The 24,058-nt window shown below is 49.4% G+C and overlaps 1 protein-coding gene across 4 annotated transcripts in view; it reads right to left on the bottom strand.

Moving 5' to 3' along the window:
• Trappc9 (trafficking protein particle complex 9) overlaps nucleotides 1-24,058 on the bottom strand; it is a 479,996-nt gene that overhangs the window by 326,597 nt on the left and 129,341 nt on the right. For all 4 annotated transcript variants that reach the window (XM_037197522.1, XM_028885994.2, XM_037197521.1 and 1 more), the window contains 2 exons: nucleotides 22,114-22,266; nucleotides 253-377 (listed from right to left, as the gene is read on the bottom strand). In XM_037197522.1, the coding sequence (XP_037053417.1) occupies nucleotides 253-377; nucleotides 22,114-22,266 (278 nt within the window). The remainder of the gene's footprint in view (nucleotides 1-252; nucleotides 378-22,113; nucleotides 22,267-24,058) is intronic.

Here is a 24,058-nt window from a genome sequence, read left to right on the forward strand (position 1 = left end):
TCTCCTCCTCTGACTGCCCCCACTGGCATGCCCGCCTCCCCAATCTCTGTCACAGCAAAACAAGCGCTTTGCATCACCAAAGTACAAGACACATGAGCAGCCTTGGAACTGCTCTCTAGAAATTCCACAGACATAAAACACGAGAAACCATTTTCAACCACACACCACCATCTCCTTCAGAAAAGTTCTGCAAACGCCGAGTTGGAGAAGACTCTGCAGTCACCAAGAGAGTCCTGGCACCAATGGACTAACCTTGAGGTGGCCAAGGTCCCCCGTCTTGCTGCCCTCGGACGGGTTCGTGGGTCTGCTCTCCACTCGGGGCCGGACGACCTGGCGGAAAGGACTGGACATGGGAAAGCCGCTCACACTGATGCCATCTGGGAAGGAAGACAGAAGGCCCAGGTAAAACATGACAGTCTGTTTGGTGAGATGGGGTTTGTCTTGTTTCCACGTAGTAACAGGAAGGAACATGGCAGTCTCCACTCCCTAGAGTCTTCCCTGGGCATTTGTTTACACTGCCAACAACACCCCTGGGCAGGCAGTTTCTTTCTAGGGACTAGGTGTGGGGAAAGTGGGCTTTCTTGGAGAATGGATAACCCAGAAGTTCCAGTGGAGCTCTCAAGGAATGACACACTCAGTGAAGGGCAGACCAAGGGCAAAGCAGCTCTCCCAGGCATTGGAGACCAGCTGTCAATCAGACCAGCCACTGCCAAGGAACTAGAAGATTCTACCAAGACACATGGCTTGCTGTGCCCCGTCCTGGCCTCAGTTTTTCACTCTGGGACAATCATCCTTGCATGCCCCAATATCCCCAAACCTGTGCCTCAGCTCAGACCCCACCCTTCCACCAGGCCTCCCCTGGGTACGCTAACTGAAAGCAATCCTTCCTTCTGACTCCCAGCACCGTCTCTAGCCTGAGAGCTGTGCCTACTATACACTATCCTGTACCCAGGAGAGAGGCTGAGCACAGGGGACCATCAAGGAATACCAGGTCCTAGGAAAGAGGGAAAATACATATCTACAATGGCTTAGAGCTGGAAAACTCTGGAACATGGCTACTATACACACACACACACACACACACACACACACACACACACACACACACACACACAGGAAATTTGTCTAGAAACCTCAATAAGCAATCATCCTGAAGCTTATGGCCTCTTCATAGTTGAAGAGTTGTGATCTCTAATCCGGCGAAAGGCAGAAAAGACCGGTAGCATCATACATGGGCAGGGCATTTCTAGCTCCAGTTGGGGCAGAAGCCTGAGCAAGAGCAAAGCTGGAGAGGGGACAGGGCAGCTGCCGAAGTGAAAGAGACAGGCTGGGAAAAGATGTCACAGAGCACACTGAGAAGGAACTCTCCAGTGTGGGAGCAGGGGAAGAACAGAAAACAATATCCAGTCATCACACCTGTCTTTATGCCGACACCGGCCATTCCAAATAGAATGCAGAACAGATTTTCTGACAATGGCTAGGAAGACAAGACCGAAAAGCCACAAACAGATGAAGGCAGCCTACTAGGACCCGCGAGTTTAGAGCCCCTCTTAGGATGGAGGGCAGACAAGAACGGATTGAGTCGTGAATAAAAGTAAGCTTGTGGTGAGAACTTCACAGCTACCGTTTATAGTGCTCAATCTTTCCATTAGGGGAATCTCTGTGGGCAATTCAGGATGTAATTCCGCATGCTGAAAAAAAAATGCTCCTCTTAAATTCAACTACAATATCACAATCATCATGACAACTGGGAAGTGACAGCTGAAAGCAGGCGCTAGCAGTGCAGAGAAAGCAGCCACCCCAGCAGAGGCAGCCTGCAAAGATTACAGCAGACCCCAGGACTGGCGAGGCATGTGCCTGGCCGCAGAGGAGTGGGACTGCAAGTTGGGGAACTGGGAGGGAAAGGACGGCCCTCGGCATGAGCGAACATCATCCGATCAGCTGAACCCTGGATAGCTTGACTCCACAACTCCAGGCTCTCCATCCTTTGGACTCCAGAATTTACACCCGTGTCCTCCAAGGCTCCCTCACAGACTGATCCATGCTCCCGGGAGTCTCCAGCTTGCAGGCAGCCTGTGGCAAGACTCCCTGCCCTCCACGGGCAGGCGAGCCAGCTCCTCTCATGAGCTCCCTCTTGTTCATTTATGGCCATATCTGTGTACCCAGCAGCAGCCCTATCTCTCTGATGAACCCTATCAGATCTGATCATGGAGCATGTGTCCTTGGTCTGGCAGTGGTGCACGGGGCATTACTGTACTGATTCTACACCCAAGAAAGCCAAGGTTCCAAAGAGGTGAGTGACTTTCTCGGTGTTACACGGTCCAGCCACACATAGCTAAAACCATAACTCAGAACCACCAGCCACAAAGAGGGGGAAAAAAAAAAAACACTGAGCTTACCAGCCCAGGCTGCTCTATAGCACTCCAGGAGATCGCTATACACCCAGCTCCTACCAAATCTATGGTAAAGACCCCCAAACGGCTTAGCAACCAGGCCCAGTGACAGTATGCTTTTTTTTTTTTCATGCTTCCAGAAAAGGGACAGGGGGGAGAACATAAATGAATAAGGCTGAATATACACTTATCGTAACAGGCACCTAAAATAAACGTGAATAAAACGTAACTAAAATAAACTACACTTGCAAAGGTAAAAGGCGGCAATGGGTCTCTCGTGGGAGTCTGTCGGTGTAAGCTGTTCCAGGTAGAATATTTTTCAAAGATGCTTTCTCATGTATTCATAGAATCCATGGACGCCAAAAGAGCCCATCTGGTTATCATAAAATATGCTGAAGGAAACCAAAGCCGTAGAAGCAGTTGGCTACGGAAATGAGCCCACACTCTTCGTTTCCACAGAGAAGGCAGCACGCTCATTCATTCAGAAACGCTGCAATGTGCTTAGGAAAATAAAAATAACTCCTCCAGTGACAGTGGACTTCCAGAGGCGCAGTTCCCGGCCCCCAGGGGCAGCCTGCTCCAGACACGGCTTTCCCTCCACTGGGTGCAAACAGCGATCACACCAAACCTAGGGCCTTCTGCACACATCTGGAGGCTTCCCATTGTCTGCCTGAACACATTAGAGTGTGCTTTGGTGTTCCCAGACGGCCCGACGGTTGTAGCCTTGAGTACAGGAGCTACTGGTGTGGATGCATAAGTGGCCACCTTTCCATAGGACGGAGGGGATGGGTTAACTCCAGGCTTCCGATACGAGACTATTTTTAAGCTGCTACTAAATCGTCTCTTTGTTGGATGAGATGGCAAGCGGAAGTGATGGCTTCCTTGATAGCAGCACCGGGCTGTGAGATGGAAGGTAACTTGCAGCTGTCCTGGGGTGAGACCCACACAATTCTCTGGAGAGGCCACTTGGAGAGCTGCAGATGTGGCCAGTGGTGAGCTATGCACTGTCACAGCACAGGCCTGTGTTTGCAGCGTGGGGTTCAGCAGAGACACCGGCGGCCTGCTGAGCTCCCGTGAGAACCCGCTCTGCTTCCCGTGGGCTAGGACACCTCTTGCCACCCTTCTGAGGAACAGACTGGGGACAGGCTGCTGTGGGGAGTGGCATCAGCACAGGCTTCATCTGGAGACCGGGGCTGTATGCAAAGCACATTTTGTTGTGTGTTGCTTCATGACTGACAGCTTGGGGGTTACCGCCGCGGGCCAGGGATGGCTTTTCTTTGTGGGCCATTGTTCTGCAATCTGCTGCATTCCCTTTCACAACCTGCCCGCTCCTGACGCTGTCCCCTGAAATCATAAGAGTTGTTCGACATCTCTGCCCTGGTCTGCTGTTCCCTTTTGAAAATAAATATGGATTGTTGGAGTTCTCAGTCTTAATTTTTAAAGAACAGTGACTCGTCCCTAAGCACTCAGAAGCCAGAGGCAGTGTGCCTGCGGTCTTAACACACAAGTATTTCTCTCTCTTTGCAATTCCGAGATGCCTGAGTTTTTCTACAAACAGGGTTTTTAAGAAGAAAGCCTGAGATTTTTGCTGAAAGGGGTTTTTCCTCGGGTTGGAGAACATGATGATAGACAGAGTAACTAGTTAGCAGTGTCCAGCACACTTGGCAGGCTTGCGATTCAACTACTTCCTGCCTGTTCTCACAGGGTCCTCACTGGCGGCCAGGGCAGGAGATCATACATGTCATCCTGCACACCCCTGGGCCAGCACCAGCCCTCTGAGAGTCTGCCCGAATGCACTCTAGGTCTTTCTCACCCTTCTGTGAAGATCTCGAGGGCAAGCCCAGGATCTTGTCTCTGAATTCCCAGCTCCTGCCTGCCTGTTGCCTACCTGGGTGTGGCTTCCTCACTCAGCACTCACATCTCCTCAGGCTCCGGATAGCCATTCCCTGGTTTCACTTGGGGAAGTCCTGCTGTCAGCCTTTGCCATCAGATGCAGGGATCCCCTCAGAGCCCCGTGGGAAGTTTTCTACCTTGTCCCAAGCTGCCATCTGCCTTCAGGGACCAGACACAGCCTATACCCAGTTCCTAGTCCTGTGGACTTTCGGGTCTATGGGGAGATGGCTGAGCTTTGGTTCCTGGGTACCCACCCCCTGGCTGGGGTCCCACGGCACCCCCATGCTGCTTTCATCCTTCTTATGCATTTCTCTGCCTTGTTTTATAGACAACCAGGGCAGGCTGCTGCCCTCTCCCCAGCCAGCCTTAACCTTCCTTGGTACCTTCTCTTCTCTGCCCACTGAGCTCCTCACAGCAGGCCTCCGGGGATGAGAGACCCTACGCCTGCGACCCCAGCCCCTTCGCAACCTGACTGGCCCATGTAGGTCTTGAGTGGTTCACGGAAGACTTTGAACTAAATGTTCTTTCTCTGCTGCCTACCTTCCCACCCCCATATTTGAGCTGAAATTGGGAGTTTATGCCTTAGATTTTAATTCTGGCCTCTGATTACTTTGGGGTTGTGTTGGCCATTACGTATTGCTTTTGTTTTGTATTCGGGGTGGTGGGGGGGGGGTTGTCTGCTTTTGCTCCAAAGGAACAAAGCTAATGTGCTGGACAGCCTGCCCATCGTTATATTTAGCTGTGCCACCTACCCACCTTCTGACTCACAGACAGTCATTTCACCGCACCACGGCATAGCCACAGGAAAGGTCAGCCTGCCCCCGGCTCCCTGGGGCACACAGGAGCGCATCTCTGCGGATGCAGACAGCCTCACGCCACCCACCACAGTTGCCCCAGAGGTCTGTTTAATAACCTGTGAAGCGCAGATATTGTCAGGGCCCCGTGTTTGGCCGGCATGTGGGAGGGTTGACTCGGTTCTGTGATCTAAATTCCGGCTGGAAAATAACTTCCTAAGCCACTGGGATGGGGGTTCGGGGGTCCGTCATTCATCAGCAACAAGTGATGTACCACAGGCAACAAGAGCCTGTTTGTGGACCACGGATCTCCCTGTGCTCTCTCTCCAGCCAAGCTGGGGTGACTTGTCACCAAGAGACAACTGCAGGGTGGGGGTGGGAGGGCCAGTGGCGGGGACTATAGGTGCTTCTGTCCAGACAGAAAGAGATGGTTGGTGTCTGGGGAAGTGGGGCTGCTTGACTGCTAGCTCAGGGTGCAGATTGACCAAACACTTCCAGCGTGGCTCTCACCTCCCCGTCTTTCTTCTCAGTTCTCACTCAGGCTTTCTCCTCTTTGTCGCCTCTGTCCTGGTTGGCCTCTCGGCTGCGAACACCGCTCTCTGCTGTCTTCCACATTGTCATCGTGACCACATGGCTGGTGCAGAGTGGTTTTGAGCCGGGGCTTCCCGCCGACCAAGTCAGTAGACAGAGTGGGTACACGCGGCCCTGCCCTGAGGCCATTTGATCTTCTCTCTTCTCCCTCGTTTGTGCACGGTCCAGAAGTGCGGAGCTTCTTGCATCTATCTAGTTTGCCATGCCCTCCCATTTATTGCCTATAGTGCGCACCATGGCTTCTCTGCCTTCCTCTGCACTGTGGCTGCCTGGGACCTTCAGGATGTCAGCCTTCCTCCCGCTGTCCCTTAATTGGTATCGGGGTTACTGAAGGCACCAGGAGTGGCCAGAATGCTCAGCATGGTTTGGGAACCATCAGTATAGACAGCCTTTCCTCCGGTGGACACGGCCTTCCCTCCGGTGGACACGGCCTTCCCTCCAGTGGACATGGCCTTCCCTCTGGTGGACACGGCCTTCCCTCCAGTGGACACGGCCTTCCCTCCGGTGTAGACAGCCTTCCCTCCGGTGGACACGGCCTTCCCTCTGGTGTAGACAGTCTTCCCTCCGGTGGACACGGCCTTACCTCCGGTGGACACAGCCTTTGTTCTGTCTACTTAAAAAGTTCCTACTCTTCCTCTGAGTTGTCCAAAAGCTCTGGACAGATCCAGTGGCTGTTCAGTGCCTTGTGACAACGGGCTTTGAGATTCTGAGACCTGGCAAGGCCAGTCCTCACCACATGACTGTTTTGGTGCCATGTAGATGTTCCCCGCCCCCTTGCTCTTTCATAGCAATTTCAGAATCCCTTTTCAAGTTCTTTAAAGTAGTCTGTTAGAATTTCATCCAGACTGTTTCAAACTGATAGATGAACTGTGGGGAAAAGAGACCTTCTTGTGCTATTTAACTTCCCCATCTATGAATATGGTATATCTCTTTAATATGTTTGTCTTGTTTGATGGTTTTCCAGCAGTATTCTTTAATCCCCTCTGGGAAGGTCTTGCGGTATTTTACAGATTCATTCTGGGATGTCTTATTTTTGTTGTAAATGCTGCTTGAAGACTTTACAGATGGAAGCCTGAGTGGCACACAGTAGCGAGCACAAGCACTAATGATAAGCTACAGCTTGATGGAGTTCCATGTTTGTGTTCACAATGTGGCAGCCTCTGCCCAGAGCACAGCATGATAATACCCAGCATTCTCTGCTTCCTCCCAGTCCTGTTGCTGTTGGCAACTCTCTACCAAGACACACAATCGCAGCTGCCACCGTGATCCGTCAGTCTCACTTGTTACAGGGTACTCAACACAGAATCTGTTCTCTGCCTTCTTTTCAATCCTCTTACTTTGACTTGAAGTCAGATGAAGACATGCTTTGACACTTCTGGAATCAGAAGCCTCTAGTCAGTGGGCATGTACCTCCTTCCCCTCAACATGGCGTCTGAGGTTCCTGCTCACGTGTGTCCTCACTGTATGGTTTGATGCTGTGTCAAAATGGTATCGAGCCGTTGCACGTCTCATAGCCATTTAGCTTGTTTTCAACAGCACTTCTGTGGGTGCTCTGTCTGCATCTGGACAGAAGAACATACTACAGCCTGCTCTGGTAGTCCAACAGCCAAGCAGATGCTCAAAGTGGCTCTCTTCGCTTCTCCCCTCCCTCCTCCTCCTCCTCTTTAAAGCTGTTGGTATTGGGAATTGAACCCAGGGTCTTGGGCATGCTAAATACACTGTCAACTGTTGAGTTTAATTTTTAGCACCATAAAAAATGTCACCTCCTTACAGTATGTGGTTAGGCATTTTTCTCTTTTAATGTTGTCTATTCATGATCAGAATTTCTTTTGTTTGTTTGTTTGTTTGCTGGCTTGCTGGCTTGTTTTAAGACAGGTTCCTCTATTTAGCTCTGGCTATCCTGGATGGCCCTGGCTATTCTGGAACTTGCTGTGTAGACCAGGCTAGCCTTAAACTCACAGAGATCCACCTACCCCTGCCTCCCCAGTGCTGAGATTAAAGGCCTGCCCCACCGTGCCCAGCCTAAAATTTCTTAATTTTGTTATTATTCTTTCCTTTTGGTTAGTGCTATTTTTGTCTAGGAAGTCTTTCTCTACACACAGGTCATGGAGATGCTACCCTCTGTTCCCTCTGGAAACTGTTGCTTTAATTTTACACTTAGGGTCATGACTCTCTTGAGGTAGTCTCATCCCCTCTTCTCCCTCTTCCTCACAGCTGCAGTCCCTCTCCCCGCCCCCCCCCCTGAAACAGTCTCCCCTTCCCCTCACAGATACGTGTTGTATGCTTTGTGTATCCTGCTCCTCGGTCCCCGAAGCCTGAGATGCAGTGCTGTGCCATCCCGTAGAGCTCTGCCCTACTGGCCTGTTCTGTGTGGTGCAGAAAGGGAGCTGCTGGCTACATGTGGCAATGGGCACTTGAACGGAGCATGGTGCACTGAAGCATCTAAAGGACTGATTATTGATTTCACTTGATTTTAATTACTTTAAATTTAAGTAATTTCTCCAGTGGCTGCTGTACCGGCCAGCACGAGTCTAGTGGGAGAGACAAAGCAATTTCACATAAATTAAAAAGTATTACAAAATGTATGGCGTTGGGTGTACGGATTGGGGCTGGCCTAATTGAAAGGGCACACGAAAGATTTTTCTCCAGGAGTGACGTCGGGCTAAGATTCAGAGCTTGGCGAGGACTCCGGCAGGTCAAAGACTGGGGGATGACAAAAGTGGTTCTTAATGCATGTGCAGAACCTCTGAGCAAAGAAGAAAGTGCATTTCAGGAACGTAAACATTTTTTTGAACGGTATAGGTGGCAGGGGGTGGGGGGGGAGAGACTTAAAGCTAGTTCTTAAGAGGCCTGGGCCATCGGTGTGGAAGCTAATTTGTGGGGAGAAGAGATTTTGTGTGACAGCTGGAGAGTATTTGCTTTTCATAAGTTTTAAAATCAATGCTCTGCCTTGGAGCTTTGGGCCTTAAGCCTTGCTGGCTGCTTAATGAAGACACAGTGCCTTTTCCTCTCCGTTCACATGCATGGATGCAAGCCCACTGCGCGGGCTATCACAGCCTTAGGTTTGACGTTGGAGTCACTGCCTTTTAGAGGACGACAAGCATGTGTCGTCCTAGTCCTGGGTGGGGGGAGACTGGAACTCACCACCCCCTCATCATCTTATAAACAAGGCATCCCACTTTAACCTCAAGCTGACGATACTCTGCTTTCGTTTCTCAAAATTTTTAAATCCCAAAATAACATCTGCTAATTCCGCTATCTCTCGTGAGAATTGACATTCACTTATTTCTCTTTCTCTTCCAGTAGAGGGACATATATAAATAACATAATAAAGAGAAAAAAAATTAGGGAGCTGGAGAGATGGCTCAAAGGTGAAGAGTACTGGCTGTTCCTCTAGCCCAGGTTTGATCCCCAGCACCTCCATGGTAGCTCACAATCATCCGTAACGCTAATCCCAGGGGATCTGAGTCCTCTGGCTTTCTCAAGCACCCATCACACCTGTGCTACAGATATACACACAGGCAAAACTCCCAAACACATTTTTAAAAAAAAAAAAGGTAAGCCATCGGAAGCATCAGGATCCTATTAGCACTGTTAGGACCGTTGCTATCACTATGCAGTAACCCTGTTTGCCCAGGGTCTAAAGGGCAGTGGGCAGTGGATTTGACTAGTTTTCCTTCCAGAAAATTTTGTTCTGGACAGATCTAGGATCTGTCCCCAGATCTTGCAGCCTCTCACTCCTTTGAGACTTGATACAGTAGCCCTTCCCTACCCTTTCTTCCTCCACATGTCCCAGGAGGTAGTGTAGATACAATGGATGGTGCTGCCACCACCTAAAATAGTCAGGAAAGACAGACAAGAGTCAGCCTGAACACCTGAGGTGGGAGCCTGGCTGGCTCGGCTCTTCCTTCCTGTTGTATCCCAAAATCTATCCCAAGTGGACCTCAGGTGACACTTCCTGTCCAGCCTACCCACCTCCTTAAGCGGTCTCCATCATGCTCAGCTCCTCTGGACACATGTCCAGCTTATCCAGTGGGTTTTTTTTAAAAAGCCTCCTGGGATGCAGCTCCTGTGGCCTGCCTGACACTGCCGCACAGTGCCCAGACTGGTCTCTGTTGAGCTCCCCTCCACTCAGGCTCTGTTCAAGGGCCTGTCACACAGATCATCCCAAGCCAATCAACCCTTGAACTTCAGCTGGGTTCGTGACACTGTCACCCCCTCCAGTAGTGAACAGCCACTGCAAGTGTCTGGGACCAGCCCTGTGCAGAATCCCAAAAAGAGACACCCTAAAGGAAGACGGAATTGAGAAAGTGTAACAACACCCAGAGATGCCTTGGAGACTGACAGGAAACACCTCCTCTGCCACTACAACTTACCAAGAACAGAATCCATGTGGTGGTTTGAAAGAAAATGGCCCCCAAAGGGAATGTCACTATTAGGAGGTGTGGCTTTGTTGGGGTGGGTATGGTCCTGTTGGAGGAAGTGTGTCACTGTGGGGGCAGGCTTTGAGGTCTCCTATACTCAAGATACCACCCAGTGTGTCAGTCTACTTCCTGTTGCCTGCATATCAGCATGTAGCAGCTACCTCTCCAGAACCATGTCTGCCTGTGTGCTGCCATATCCCCACCATGATGATAAAGGACTGAACCTCTGAACTGTACATGAGACACCACAATGAAATGTTCTCTTTATAAGAGTTGCCGTGGTCATGGTGTCTCTCCACAGCAAGAGAAACCCTAACTAAGGCAACCCACGAGAGCTGGAGAGGGAGTGGCCAAAGCCGGGCTCGGAAGGCAGAGGGAAGAGCACAAACACAGATCCATCATCACCAGAGACAGCCTCTGACACACAGCAGTGCCTCAGAACAGCTGCAAGAGGCTCTGGAAGGACCCGGCAAGAGGGGACTAAGGAGGGAGAGGCACAGGCCTTGCTTTGGAGAACAGTCTACGCTATTATTAGCAAGAGATGAATTTGAGAAGGCAACACGAGAGACAGGGAGAAAAGTGACTAGGTATCTGTAGCGGTTTGAATAAAAGATACTTAGCATGCCACCCTAGGCCAAGAAGAAAAAGGAGGCTACTGGAGACAGCAGACACACGTGCCAGGATCAAACGAATGAAGACAGGAAACAAAGTGCAAACAAGGAGAAGACTGCATCTGCAAAAGGCCTCTGTTGGCCTTCGAAGGAGGTCATCTGCTGAGAGGAAGGGGACTCAAAGAGGAGGGCGCAGTGAGGTGACCCAATCTAGGGTTCAGTTCTCGGTGAGTGAGCTAGGATCCACCAATGGGGAGTCCTGTTGTGACCCAACATGCAGTCCCCAAAACATGGCAGGCCAGAGTCCAGGAACGCTCTGTACACAGTCATGTCACTGGCCCCTTCTCAAAAGGCACCCGCAGCAGCTCCTGAGCAAATACCATGCCTGAAAAGACGACCCCCCCCCACACACACACAACCCCGTGGACAGGGTCACTGCACCATTAAAAAGAAAAACAAGCTGTCTGTCTGCCCTCAGACAGTAACGCTACAGTGGCTCACCTCTGTACTCATCTAGAAACAGTTTTGTTTGTTCTCTGGGGCAGGGAGGCACAGTAAGACAAACACCCCTGTGCCCAGGGCGCCAGCACTGTCTCGTGACACCAGCACCGCCTCGGGACACCTTGGACAGACTGTCCACCTGTCTCGGACTCAGCTTCCTGCTCTGTCAAGCAAACTGCTTAGACGAGATGCCATCTCTAGCCCGCTCTGTTCCGTGAGGCTGAAGACTCACCCCTCTCCATACTGAATCTGAAATGCCATGTTTAATTATCAGGTCTAACAGACACTGTCGGCGGGGAATGCTGACATTTCTCTTATAAAACCAGGAGCCAAAAAGCAGAGAGAAAAGTAAAATAGAATTAAATAATTAATGGAGAAGGAAATCAAAAGCAGAGAACATTTCTACTGCCTGTTAGACCTAGCAACCCACCCACAGCATCAGTCCCAATAAAAATCAAACGCTCGTGTATCGATCCCTCCGAGAGCGCCTTGCACACAGACATGTCCTTCAGACAGAGAGGGACTGGAGCAGCCTGCCCTGATCTTCAGATACTGCCTTTATGAAAAACTTCAGCATAGAAATCACTTTTCAATCTGATCAGACGAGAAAGACAATTGCTAGGCAAAAAGTATTACAACAGAGATATGTCTACCTTGTTTCTTCTTTCAAAACCATTTTATTGTGAACTACCACACTAATGGGGAAAACAACATGGAATAAATGTAGAGCTGAATGAATTCTAGGGATGCAAACTCTCAAGACCAAGAACAGAATCATCTCTCTCCTACCTGAAGAAAAACAGTTAAGATCCTGCCAGCCAGCACACAGGCTTGTTTGCCTCACAGCTATGGAAACCATAACCTCCTCTTTCCCCAAGGTCAGGCTGTGCCTGGCAGTGGACCCCTGTCTGTCTGTCTGTCTGTCTGTCTTCATCTCCCCACTCCCTAAGCACAGAGCCATAGACACTATAATGTAGTTGTACCTGTTCATTATCAGATCTGGCATTTCAGTCTCTTTCATTTCAAATCCTTTCATTCTTGTCTCCTTGGAGTGTGTGTGTGTGTGTGTGTGTGTGTGTGTGTGTGTGTGTGTGTGTAAAACATTAACATATTACCATCCTAATCTTTTTTTTACAATTTCTTAGTGAAAAGCAGAAAAAGATGATTATGCAATAAGGCCACATTAGGTACAAGAAAGAAGGGCTCCAATGTTCCCCCTCACACACAAATCCCTCTTCAGGGTTATGACACAAAGTTTAGATTTAAACCGAGGACAAAAGATACACATAACTAAGCAGACCTCATCAAGGTGTGAGCCTGTACATCATTCATTCATTTGCTTGTACGGAGGCAGGATTTGCCTCACTGTCTAGCCTGGCTGGCCTGGGACGCACTGTGTAGAGCAGAACTGCCCGGAACTCACAGAGACCTGTGTGCCTCTGCCTCCCAAATGCTGGGATTAAAGGCGTGTGCCACCATGCCAGGCCTTCACTATAATTGTTTTTAAGAGGACAGTTCTGTGGTGTTAAGTATTTACAACATAGTGTCACCCTCACTACCTTCCATGTCCATGGTTTCATCTTTTTCTCCCCTGACAATACACGTGAGGAAATCCCTTCACTTGACAGCAGGGTCTCCAGGAGCCTCGACTGTGTGCTACATCCCATTGGTGTATTTAATGGTGTTCCTGTCCTCTTGGTCCTGTCAGGAGTCAGAGCTGGAGCACCCATCAGCCTCAGGTGTGTGACCTAGGGACAACGCCACCTCACAGGACTGCTGTGTTCTGCCAGCAGGAAGAGCACTCTGGGTGGCTGTGTCTTATTTTGTCATGTGGGCACTGCCTCCACCCGGTCCTCTCCTTAGAACTGCAAAGACGAATTTTCCATCCCATCTTCATTGGTTCTTTGGGACATTTCTACTAGGAGAGAGCCACCTCACTAGCTGTCAGAGTCTCCAGACACAGAGAGAGGAGAAAGGGAGAGCAAGTATCACTAATTATCACCTTCAAAAAAAACAACTCGGCTCCCGTCATTCTCCAAAGGTGAGTGGCTGCCTCCCGCAGCGGTAGAACATGCTCACTGAAACGCAGGGATCACACTGCCAGCTCCTGGGTGCCAGGTGGCCTCCTCGGGATGGTCCCTGGTACCACATCAGTGCTGATCCCCTCGGACCATGCCCTTGCTCTGGGTTTCCAGATGTTCTCAGAACTTCTGGATCCACTTCCTGTTCCAGGCTCAGAACTAGCCACTTCTCTAAGAAGCAGGAAAGGGGTGGGGGTGCCCGACACCATGCTGTGGGCATGGGCACAGCCCACTGCTGCTGAGCTGGCCAGAGCACAGGGCTGGAAGGTGGGTGAGTGACAAAGAGATTGACTGATGGTTTGCTTGTTTTTTTAATAACTAATAATTTCTAACTGATACACTCAATTCAAACTCCAGGCCGCAAGACGGTTATTTGATTTCATATCCTTAAATCTGTTACCTCCTGTTTTGCACATGAGAATCCTAGTTCAAGATCAGATTCTGGTGATAGAAGTTAAAAAAAAGTCATGAGGGGCTGGGGAGATGGCTCAGTGGATAAAGCACGTGCTACAAAAGCCTGAGAATCAGAGTCTGGATCCCCAGAAAGCCATGGGCACGGCAGCCTACAGATGAGCCCAGCACAAAGGAGGAAACGGGGAATCCCAGAACAAGTTGGCTACACAAACGGCGAATACAGTGAGCTCCGGATTCTATGAGAAACCCTATCTGTGTATATAAAGTGAAGATCAACCAACCTTAGACCTCTACATGGACACACATATGCGGCTCTACACAACATGTCCAACACACACACACACACACACACACACACACACACACACACACACACACACACGATCACAGGCTAGAGAAATGGCTCTGTCGGTAGAGTGCTTAACTGTGCAAGTGTGAGTATCTGACTTCAATCCCCAAAACCCGTATAAAAAGCCCAACGTGAAATCAACGTGTGGTTAGTTATTTTGTCAACTTAACACAAGCTAAAGCCACCTGGGAAGATGGAACCTCCACTGAAGATCTGCCCCTACCAGGTTGGCCTGTCCACAAGCCTGGAGGCCGTGTTCTTGATTGATGACTAACGTAGAAGGCTCAGCCCACTGTGTCAGTCCCACCCCTGGGAAGTATAAGAAAGCAAACTGAAGCCAAGGAGAAGCATCCCTCCCTGGTCTCTGCTTCAGTGACTGTCTCTCGGTTTCTGTCTTGAGTTTCTGCTCTAACTTCCATTGATGATGGTCTGTATTCTGTGAGGTGAAATAATTCTTTCCTTCCCAAGATTTTATGGGTTGGGGGGGGGTGATTTAATGTATATGGGTGTTTTGCCTGCCTGTATGTCTATGCAACACATGCCTACCTAGTTCCTGTGGATGTCAGAAGAAAGCATCGGATCCCCCAGACCTGGAGTTACTAATGGTCGTGAGGCGCCATGTGGGTGCTGGCAATCAAACCTGAGTCCCCTGGAAGATCAGCCAATGCTCTTAACTGCTGAGCCATCTCTCCAGCCTCAGCTGGTGTTGGTCAGTGTTTAGTCACAGGAATAGAGACCTAGTTCAGATAGTATGTGTTTGTAATCTTAGGGCTGGATGCACACTGGCTAGTTCACCCTAGTCTCCACGGTATTCCAGACCAGTGAGAGACTCTACCTCAAAAAAAGGTAGATAAGCCAGGCATGGTGGGGCACCTCTTTATTCCAGCACTCAGGAGGCAGAGGCAGGTAGATCTCTATGAGTCCAAGGTCAAACTGGTCTACAAAGTTTCAGGCCAGCCAAAGGTACATAGTGAGTTCCTTTCTCAAAAAAAGAAAAATGCAAAAGATGGATAGCACCTGAAATATGACATCCAAGATTATCCTCTGATTTCTATATGAGCATACACACATATGCACAAATACATGTACACAGGCAAACACACACACATACACACGTACCCTCATACACATGAACATACCAAAAAGTTAATCATTTACTTTACTTCACAATAATATACACTTAGGGATTCTTAATACCAATATTAATCCTAACAATATAATTACTGACATCAGTTTAAAAATTACTTGAACACACAATTTCCTCTCCCCCAGTCTTTTTAAATCAGCAAGGTGTGTGCATGGCCATGACACAGTACATGTACACTATCCCTTCTAAGACCTCCCGAATTTTGGTACTTGTTGCTCACAATCCTTGTGATACTGTCTCTTTAGCTGTCTTTCCAGTCAGCCCTCTATCACAGAATCTTCAAGAAGCAAACATTGAGAGCATAATGCTTGCATTTCTGCATCCTGACAATTAATCCATACTCCTTATTGTTGAAACTAGAGGCTCTGGACCTGAGAATTCTGGCTTCCGGTTTCATTGTGTGAGTGTCTAAAAACATACTGTTCTGTTGGATCTGGACAGATACTGCCCCTGTCAAAAGAGTCCAGTGATAATCAGATCTCCGTTATTTCATAAATCACTTAGCATTTTGGCCTGAAGTCTAGTAATTGTATTAGATGTCTCAGGCTCCCTGGGTCAGTACTCTCATACACCCAGTGTGCTGTTCAATAAAAATCTCAAGAATTTACTTTCACTTTAGGAAGTTTTCTGGAATTCTGGTTTATAGGCTGTGGCCTTCTGCTCTGGTGTCTCGTGACAGGTGATCCAAGAGGATGCATGCATGAGATGAAGATGTATGCATGAGGTGAAGATGCATGCATGAGGTGAAGATACATGCACGAGGTGAAGATGCATGCATGAGGTGAAGATGCATGCATGAGGTGAGGATGCATGCATGAGGTGAAGATGCATGCATAAGGTGAAGACGCATGTATGAGATGAAGATGCATGCATGAGGTGAAGATGCATGCATGAGGTGAGGATGCATGAATGAGGTGAGGATGCATGCATGAGGTGAAGACGCATGCATGAGGCGAGGATGAATGCATATGTGATGCATGTGCATCTGTGCAAGGTCTTCTGTGTCATCTAAAGATGTCACTCTCCCACCATTTCCCCTTCTCATTCTCTCTCAGTTGTCCTCATCTTCATCTTCTGTGTCCCCAACACTCGCCCAAGACCAAAAGCTCTGCTTGAGTTTTGAACTCTCTCCTAAGTCCTCTCTATCCCAATGCTGGGATTTTTTTTTTTTAACTTGGAATTACGTTTCTTTACAACTTGAATTGTTTCTTGGGGTCTTTTAGCTTACTTGAAAGGACTTTACATATCTTCGGCGTGCACCCCAGCATGCTGCAAGACGTACTGCTCCCTGGGTTTCCACTGTAATGTTACATAGGACTTGACCTTGAACCTCCCCATTGGCCACCTTTCCTGAGCTGGTTGACAGGGACCATGAGGAGAGATGGCTCCCAACTGCCCTGACTCCGATAAACACACATACCCTTTTCTATATTCCATGGTGTTCTGGTCATCGGAGCTCATACTCTGCACTGAGGGGCATCGTGCCTACTCATACACAGCTCTGTCTTCTTGTCCCTTCACTATGCTACCCCACATCGATTCCTACAGCTTCTACTCAGTCGAGCCCTCATTCTCATTCTAGAACTTTCCACTCATATGCTCCTGGAACATACAAGAACCCTCCTGTACGTGTATGTTCCAATTGCTAGTCTGGATCTGACCAAATGAGTGGCCTCAGGCTATTCAGGGGTCGCTGGTCTGTCACCACCAGCTACCAACTTCCTGTTTCCTCTTGTGTGATGGGGAGGCCTCCCAGCTGTCAGTGGCCTTTCTGCAGTTGCTCATGTTTTAGAGTCTCCAGGGGACCCTGATGTTTGCTTTTTCTACATATTTTTCCGAGGGGTATTTGGTCCTCCTGCGTTTGTTTGGTCTCCTTTATTAGGCAACCTAAGGACGCACAACATCGAAGACAGCTTATCGCCATCCTCCAAGATTTCTCATCACAAACACGACATTCCAAGAAATCAGAAATTTCTGGTGGTTGTAAAGCACTTGCTGGTTGAATGGTTGACTTCTCCTACCCTGGAGGGAGATAAATGCTGCCCCACAATCCACAGACTCAGAAAGCCACTGGCTCCGAGAATTCACTTTCAAAATCAAAACATAACAGATCAAAGCAGTACTCCACGGCAGCAACTTTTCCTCCTTATATTTTTTTGTTTTGAAAAATATCAAACCTAGAGAAAAGCTACAAGAATAGAAATGAAGACCCATAGACCTTTCAGTGAAAGCACTAGTTTTCAATAATTTGATGTGTTTATTTTCTATATTCATATTCACACCATCTTTTCTGCCCTGAACCATATCAAAGAAAGTATAAGCATTATCATCTCTTTCCCTTTAGTAGTTCTGAATGTCCTTCCTAGGAAGCAGTTCCTTCTGCTGTGGTTTCATTATCACTTTCTATGTGCCTGTCATTGACACAACAGCATTACCTAATCCGGGCATACATTCCCTTTCCCTCTGTCTCAGAACCAGGCTGTGAGTAAAGATTAAACAAAGCCTTTAACTGCTGTATTTATTCAACCTCCTCTGACTCCAGTTTTCCCATTATCTTTTACAAAAATCAGGAATTGGAGCAAAGCTTACTTTGGGAATTGTTGGAAATTTTAAACGGGAACAGGTATGGTGGCACAGGCCTATAACACCAATAACTGAGGTAGCTGAGGCAAGAGAGTCACAAATTCAAGGAGGCCTGCCTAGGCAACTTAGTGAGACACTGTCTCAAAATTTTTAAAGGAAAGTTTTTTCAAAGGCTAGCGATATAGCACAATAAAGTAGCTCTTATCTAACACACACAAGGCCCTACGTTCAATGCCCAGCAGCCCCCCAAATAGATAAACGATAACAAAGGGGGAAGCCCTGCCTTTACACACGGATCTGATCGTGCTCAATACCTATTGTGCCTCGTCCATCTGTCTGCAGCCCACACTAAAGCCAGTATTCCAACTGTGCAACGTCTATATTTACTGCTGCAGACTCAAAAAGCTGCATCTAAATTCAGTAGCCATAGCTAATGTAAGCTCATGCCTGAAAAAGAAACTGAGTCCAGTTCCATGTTTCTGAGACTGTCCAGTTAGGAGCCACAGGGGTTCCTCTACCAGCTCCCGGGGACAACAAATAAGTCCCTGCCATTGAACTTGTAGCTGTCTCCAAAGAAGGACTGAATGCTATCTGGGAAGCCTCTCAGAAGTGCCTTGTTCTGTGATTGCTGTGTGAACAGTCCAAGCAGCCACTGACCAGTATCATTAATAACCAGGTTGCTACATCTAACTGAGCAGGTAGTAAGTCAGCCTACATTTGCAAACCCCTTGGAAACCGTAATTCTAGTGCTGATTTGATTCGATTTTACAAGATTGAAGCAGTTTTCCCAGATGATAAATCCCGAACTGCCTCACCCTACTGTAAACAAAGGCAGGAATTCGGCATCTCAACAAATGGGTCTGCAGAACAGTAACCTCAGGAAACCTGCCAAAGGCAAGGACCCGAAATTTCCACCAAGAGGCCTCTGTACTCCTCAGGGACAGCTTGACACCAGTAGTCAGCAGCAGAGGGCCACCCCAGGGCCTTACTTTGGGTCTCACATGCAAATCTCAGGAAGAAGACATTTGCCTGGCCATGTCCCAGGGGTCACGAATCTGAGCAAGCATTACAGCAACAGACCTCTGAATGGAGTCTCGGGAGTGGATGACGTTCACTCTGCTAAATTCCCTCCCTGGGGGAAAAAAGTCGGGCTAGTAACCCTCTATCTAAGACTGAAAAACTCCACAGCGTGAGGCAGGTTACAAACAGACAAAAGAGAAAGAAAATCTGTCAGGTTTGGTTTAGGTAGTGGTTCTAGGAATCAAGCCCACGGCTCTATGCCTTCTGGACAAGGTACTCTGCACTAAGCTACATCCCCAGCCCAAAACTGGTCCTCCCCTTCCCCACTGTGGTGGTTTGAAGAGGTGTGGCCCCCATAGACTCAAGTGTGTGAATGCTTGGCCCAAAGGGAGTGGCACTATTCAGGAGGTGTGGCCTTGTTGGATGGGTGTGGCCTTGATGCAGGAAGTGTGTCACTGTGGAGGCGGGCTTTGAGGTCTCAGCTGCTCAAGCCAGGCCTGATGTTACTTTTACTTCTGCTGGCTGCAGACCAAGATTCAGAACTCTCAGCTCCTTCTCCAGCACCACATCTGCCTGCATGCTGCCATGCTTCTCGACACGATGATAATGAACTGAACCTCTGAAACTGTAAGACAGCCCAAACTAAATGTCTTCCTTCTGAGCGCTGTCATGGCCATGGCCATGGTGTCTCTTCACAGCAATAGAAACGCTAACTACGACACCCACTTCCTCCACCTGATACCTGATGCTTGCACGTCCCGATACGTGAAATTCACGAGACTGTTTCCATGTCTGGCACATCCAACACTTGTTCTCCTATCCTCACTAATAATATCAAGAAGAGTCTTCTTGCAGAACTTCAGGGACGGCATCTCAACATGGTGGGGGGCGGGGGAGGGGGGGGCGGCAAACTTCAGGGAGGAGTGATGGACTTCGCTCACAGCCCAAGTCCCTAATGCCTACTGTGAGGGCATGGGACCCAGGGCCCTGATGGCAGCAGTGAGGCAGACAGCAGAGCTCTCGTCTCCACTACACGCAGACACATCAAGAAGATAGCTGTCTTCAGGCCAAGAAGAGGACCCTCCTCAGGAACCAAGTCTACTGGAACCTTGATGTCAACTCCCCAGCCTCCAGATTGTGTGAGGAATGTCTACTGTTCAAGTGCTGTCTACAGTATTTTTGTTGAGGTGGCCTGAGCTGAGACAGAGCTACAAGGCAAATTTTCACATAGCAACCGTTACAACAAAACCCCATGGCAGCTCGTTTCTGTATCTTTTGCACATGGACTCGGGATCGCCAGCAATTCCTTAAAGATGTCTTTTGGGGAGACAATCTTCACAAGAATAAATAGACAGAAGCACAACCTGGACCCCCACAATGAGAAGGGGGGCAGGGGAAAGAGACCTTTATATAACGTCTGTCATCCACACATACACCCCTGGTCCCTTCACAGCCTAGCCCCTGGGATACGGGGCTGAGGGAGTCAAGGCCTTTGTTCCTATTCCAAAGCAAAGAGACAGACAGAAGATGAGTGACAGACAGGGTGAGGAGGGAGGGAAGGAGAGTGGAGACTGTCTTCACCTAAGTGGATGGAATAGCCTTGCAGCAAGGAGACACTTGGCCTGAGATCTGCACGATCCAATGCAGGCCATACAAAGCTGAGGGGCAGAGCAGCTAGATTAGCCAGTGCAGCTGCTGAGCCTGCAGAAGCAGACTCAGCAGGTAGTCATGGGCCAAGGTCAGGCAGCTGGAGAGTGCTCCCAGAGGGCAAGGTGTGGAGATAACTTCTCATGACAGAAGAATGAAACACTTAACTTCTACTTGCTCCCATTCAACACCAGAGCATTATTCATGTGCAGGGATGTTGGAGAGGCTGACCTCAAAACAGCATCCCGGGCCTGAGGAGATGGTTCAGTGTGTCAGAGTCTTGCATGTAAGCGTGAGGAGCCGAGTTCCAATCCCCAGTGCCACACTAAGGCTATAATTCTAGCACTGGAGGGCAGAGACAGGTGGACTCCAGGGCTCGCTGACTAGGTTCAAGTTCAGTGAGAGATCCCTTCTCAGGAGAACAAGGCAGAGAATGATTAAAAAAAGGGGGGGGGGGACACCTGAAGTCCTGCTCTGGCCTCTGTGTATGTGTGCGCAGAACACACATGTGCACACACAAGCACATACACAACATGCACAGAAGGATGAAACATTCATTTCCAGAGAGACAGAGAAGGATCTAGGCTCTGGGCCACTGTACCTGCTACCACCGTTGGGCTTTGCAGCCCACTGCTCTGTCTTCACCTCCAGGGCCCTTCCAAATAAAGCAAGCTGTATCTAAGTTAGAGTCCATCCACAGGGTTCCGACCACTCATTCCTGCAACCGACACTGTGAACTCTTACACTTCCCAATCCTCCCAGCCCTAGAAATGGGGTTGTGGTCACTCCCGAGTCAGGAGACGAAGGCAGAGAGTTTAGGCAGTCATCCAAGTTCTGGCCATAGAGCAAGCACACTGTCTCCAGTAACAGTCATGTTGTGGACTGAGTATCGGAGCCTCCTTTCAAAATTCCCATGTTGAAGCCCTACCACTCAAACCAACTGTACTAAAGACACAGTGTGCGCAGGTGCAAGTGGGTGAACAATATCATGAGATCAGGGCCCTAATCCAAGAGAGCAGCCTTTTCACAGAGAGAAGGAACATGAGAGAGAGAGAGAGAGAGAGAGAGAGAGAGAGAGAGAGAGAGAGAGAGAGAGAGAGAGAGAGAGACTGAGTCTACTATGTGTGGTCATCTTCTAGCCCGAAGATGACTATCTGTGGACCAGGAAAAGGACCCCAAACCCTGACCTCAGGTCTCAATCCACAGGGAGTGTCTGGTGTTTAACCTGTCACTCAGGGTCTTTACATTAGTCCCCTGAGCTGACTCATACATCCCACAGGCCTCCAGTATCTGGATCCAGGCTTCAGAACTTGACGTAAGGAATCTGTGAACCACCATCCCTAGTCAGTCTGTCCTGCTGTGATGAATTCCCACTGCCCCAGACTCCTACACAAACCGGCAGGCTCTGAGGGAGCATTTTATCACAGCTGATGAGACAGACGGCTATGGTTACACTGAAAACTGGGATCCTTACATCCCAGCAAACGACAACAGAAGAGTCAGGAGAGGAGGTGGGGATGAAGAATCTGTTTAGGTGAAAAGCTCTCTCATTACTTCCAGACACACACAGTCACTCACAGCTAACCCAGTCCAGGCAGCTGGAGCTAACGGCTGGCGAGCAAGCGACAAGGTGCAATATGAACACGGACATTCGGACAGGCTCACCGTCACTCAGGTCCTGGAGGAGATTCTCCTGGCAAGAGAAGTCCAGCTTTGCCTTGATGTTGATGGTGAAAGTAGCCACCTTCCCGGGCTGCAGGGGGAACTGGGACAGGGCTTCTTCCAGCTTCCAGCTCAAGAAGTCACCGTACAACTTCTCTGCAATGAGAACACAGGGGTGAGAAGGATGGACTTCCAGGGAGCATGAGACCCGCTTGTCCCCCAGGAGGAACAACGGCAAATGAAAAGCCGTGGCAGGGTGGTGGATGGGAGGGCCGGTGCCCTCAAGAGTCACGAGACCACGGGCGCTGCAAAGCAATGGTCCACCGAGAGACGAGCAGAGGGGAGAGAGAGTGGGTCGTCCTTGGAGACCCCAAGCTCCAGTCCCAGGCAGAGAACTGGGGCGGGGGGGGGGGGCTAAGCCCACAGTGGGTGGGCAAGTGGAGGGCAGCTCCCTGCCTTTACCAGCAGTCCATCTGCCTAACCAGTCCCGGGCTGTGGAGAGAAACTGCCTCGGGTTCGCCACTTTCTTGATACTAACTTGAGTGTCGTCACAGAGACTGACGATTCCTCCAAGCCAAGGTTCCTGTGCATTAAAAGAAAGATACTCATCGTACCACAGGGCTGTTTCAAAGATTAAGTGAAGTAATCTCTGCAGTTCACAAGGAGACTGTGGACTGGGAACACTGAAGCAAAAGGGGCCTGAGGGAGGGAAAGGTGTGGACGGGGGAGACAGGGCCAGGCTACCTTCTAGAACGGAAATGCAGCCTCTGCCCTCCAGCTCCCTCCTGCCAGGCAGACCCCTCCCTTCTTCACAATTAGGCCTGGACTAAGACCAACAACAGTCAGGGGGCCACACTACAGCTGCCTCATATCTGCTGTTCGGGGCAGGCCTCACACAGCATCACAGGGGTCCCCTCCTTACTGTTCCCCCAGATGAGATCCCAGCCAAGCTGCCTACTTTTACATGGGGCCACACACAGTCTCTGCTTCTTCCTGTGGGTCCCAACTCCCCAGCCAGCCTCAGAAAACCTGAAAGGGGCCCACAGGAGCAGAACATTGCTCCCACCAAGCGGCAAAGCCTGCACAGCCCTGATGGTTATTCACTCAGATTGTGACTTCACGTGGCCTATATGTGACTGGCACACTACTGTAGCCTCTCACACCTGTCCACCATAAAATGTTAGTGTCTACCCAACGCCAACCCTCCACCAACAAGGGGACAGGAAACCACTAAAATGGGTCCCTCCTGCCACCCAGGAAGGAGGTCCTTCCTGACTTTGCTCACACCCTCTTACCAAGGTCCCTCAGTTAACAGAGGTGGCAGTACCTAGCTGCTGTCCCTATCCTACCCTTTCTGGAAACCAATTCTCTATGACGAATGAACTGTCTCAAAAAGGGAAACTGAGGCTTATTGAGATAAGGGAGCTTATCCACAGTCACAAACAAGAGAAAGACCTAGAATTCTAGGTCGAAACAACTCTAAAGTCACCACACGCATTCCCTTCCCACATAATGTTGGATTCTGCTGGTGTTAGCGACCCATAAATCAACTTCCAGGAACTCAGTAGAAGATGGACAACTGGGCCAAGGTCCAGTGAAAGAAAAACAATCAGTGGATGTCACCAGCTGTGAGCACTCAAGGCTGGACTGTGCTGTGAGATCAAAACAGGTCAGTGTCCTTTTGGCCAGAAGCAGCTCAACCATGGCATCTAGAGAACTAGTCACACGCCAAGAAGAGCCCATCTAAGCCACCATGGTTATTTCTCCCTGTTCCCTTGAAGATGGACGCTAATGGGAGCAAAGCCAGAAGAAGATGGCGTTCCTGAACGGGGGAGTGAGGGAACACTTTACATTCACTTAACTTGCTCATTCTGAACACCTCACATTTTCACACGTTCACAATCTTCCCAATAAGCTGTGAGACGCTTGCTAGTGTCTATTGGAAACT

The sequence above is a fragment of the Peromyscus leucopus genome, chromosome 20 (assembly GCF_004664715.2).
Source record: "Peromyscus leucopus breed LL Stock chromosome 20, UCI_PerLeu_2.1, whole genome shotgun sequence".
Taxonomy (NCBI): domain Eukaryota; kingdom Metazoa; phylum Chordata; class Mammalia; order Rodentia; family Cricetidae; genus Peromyscus; species Peromyscus leucopus.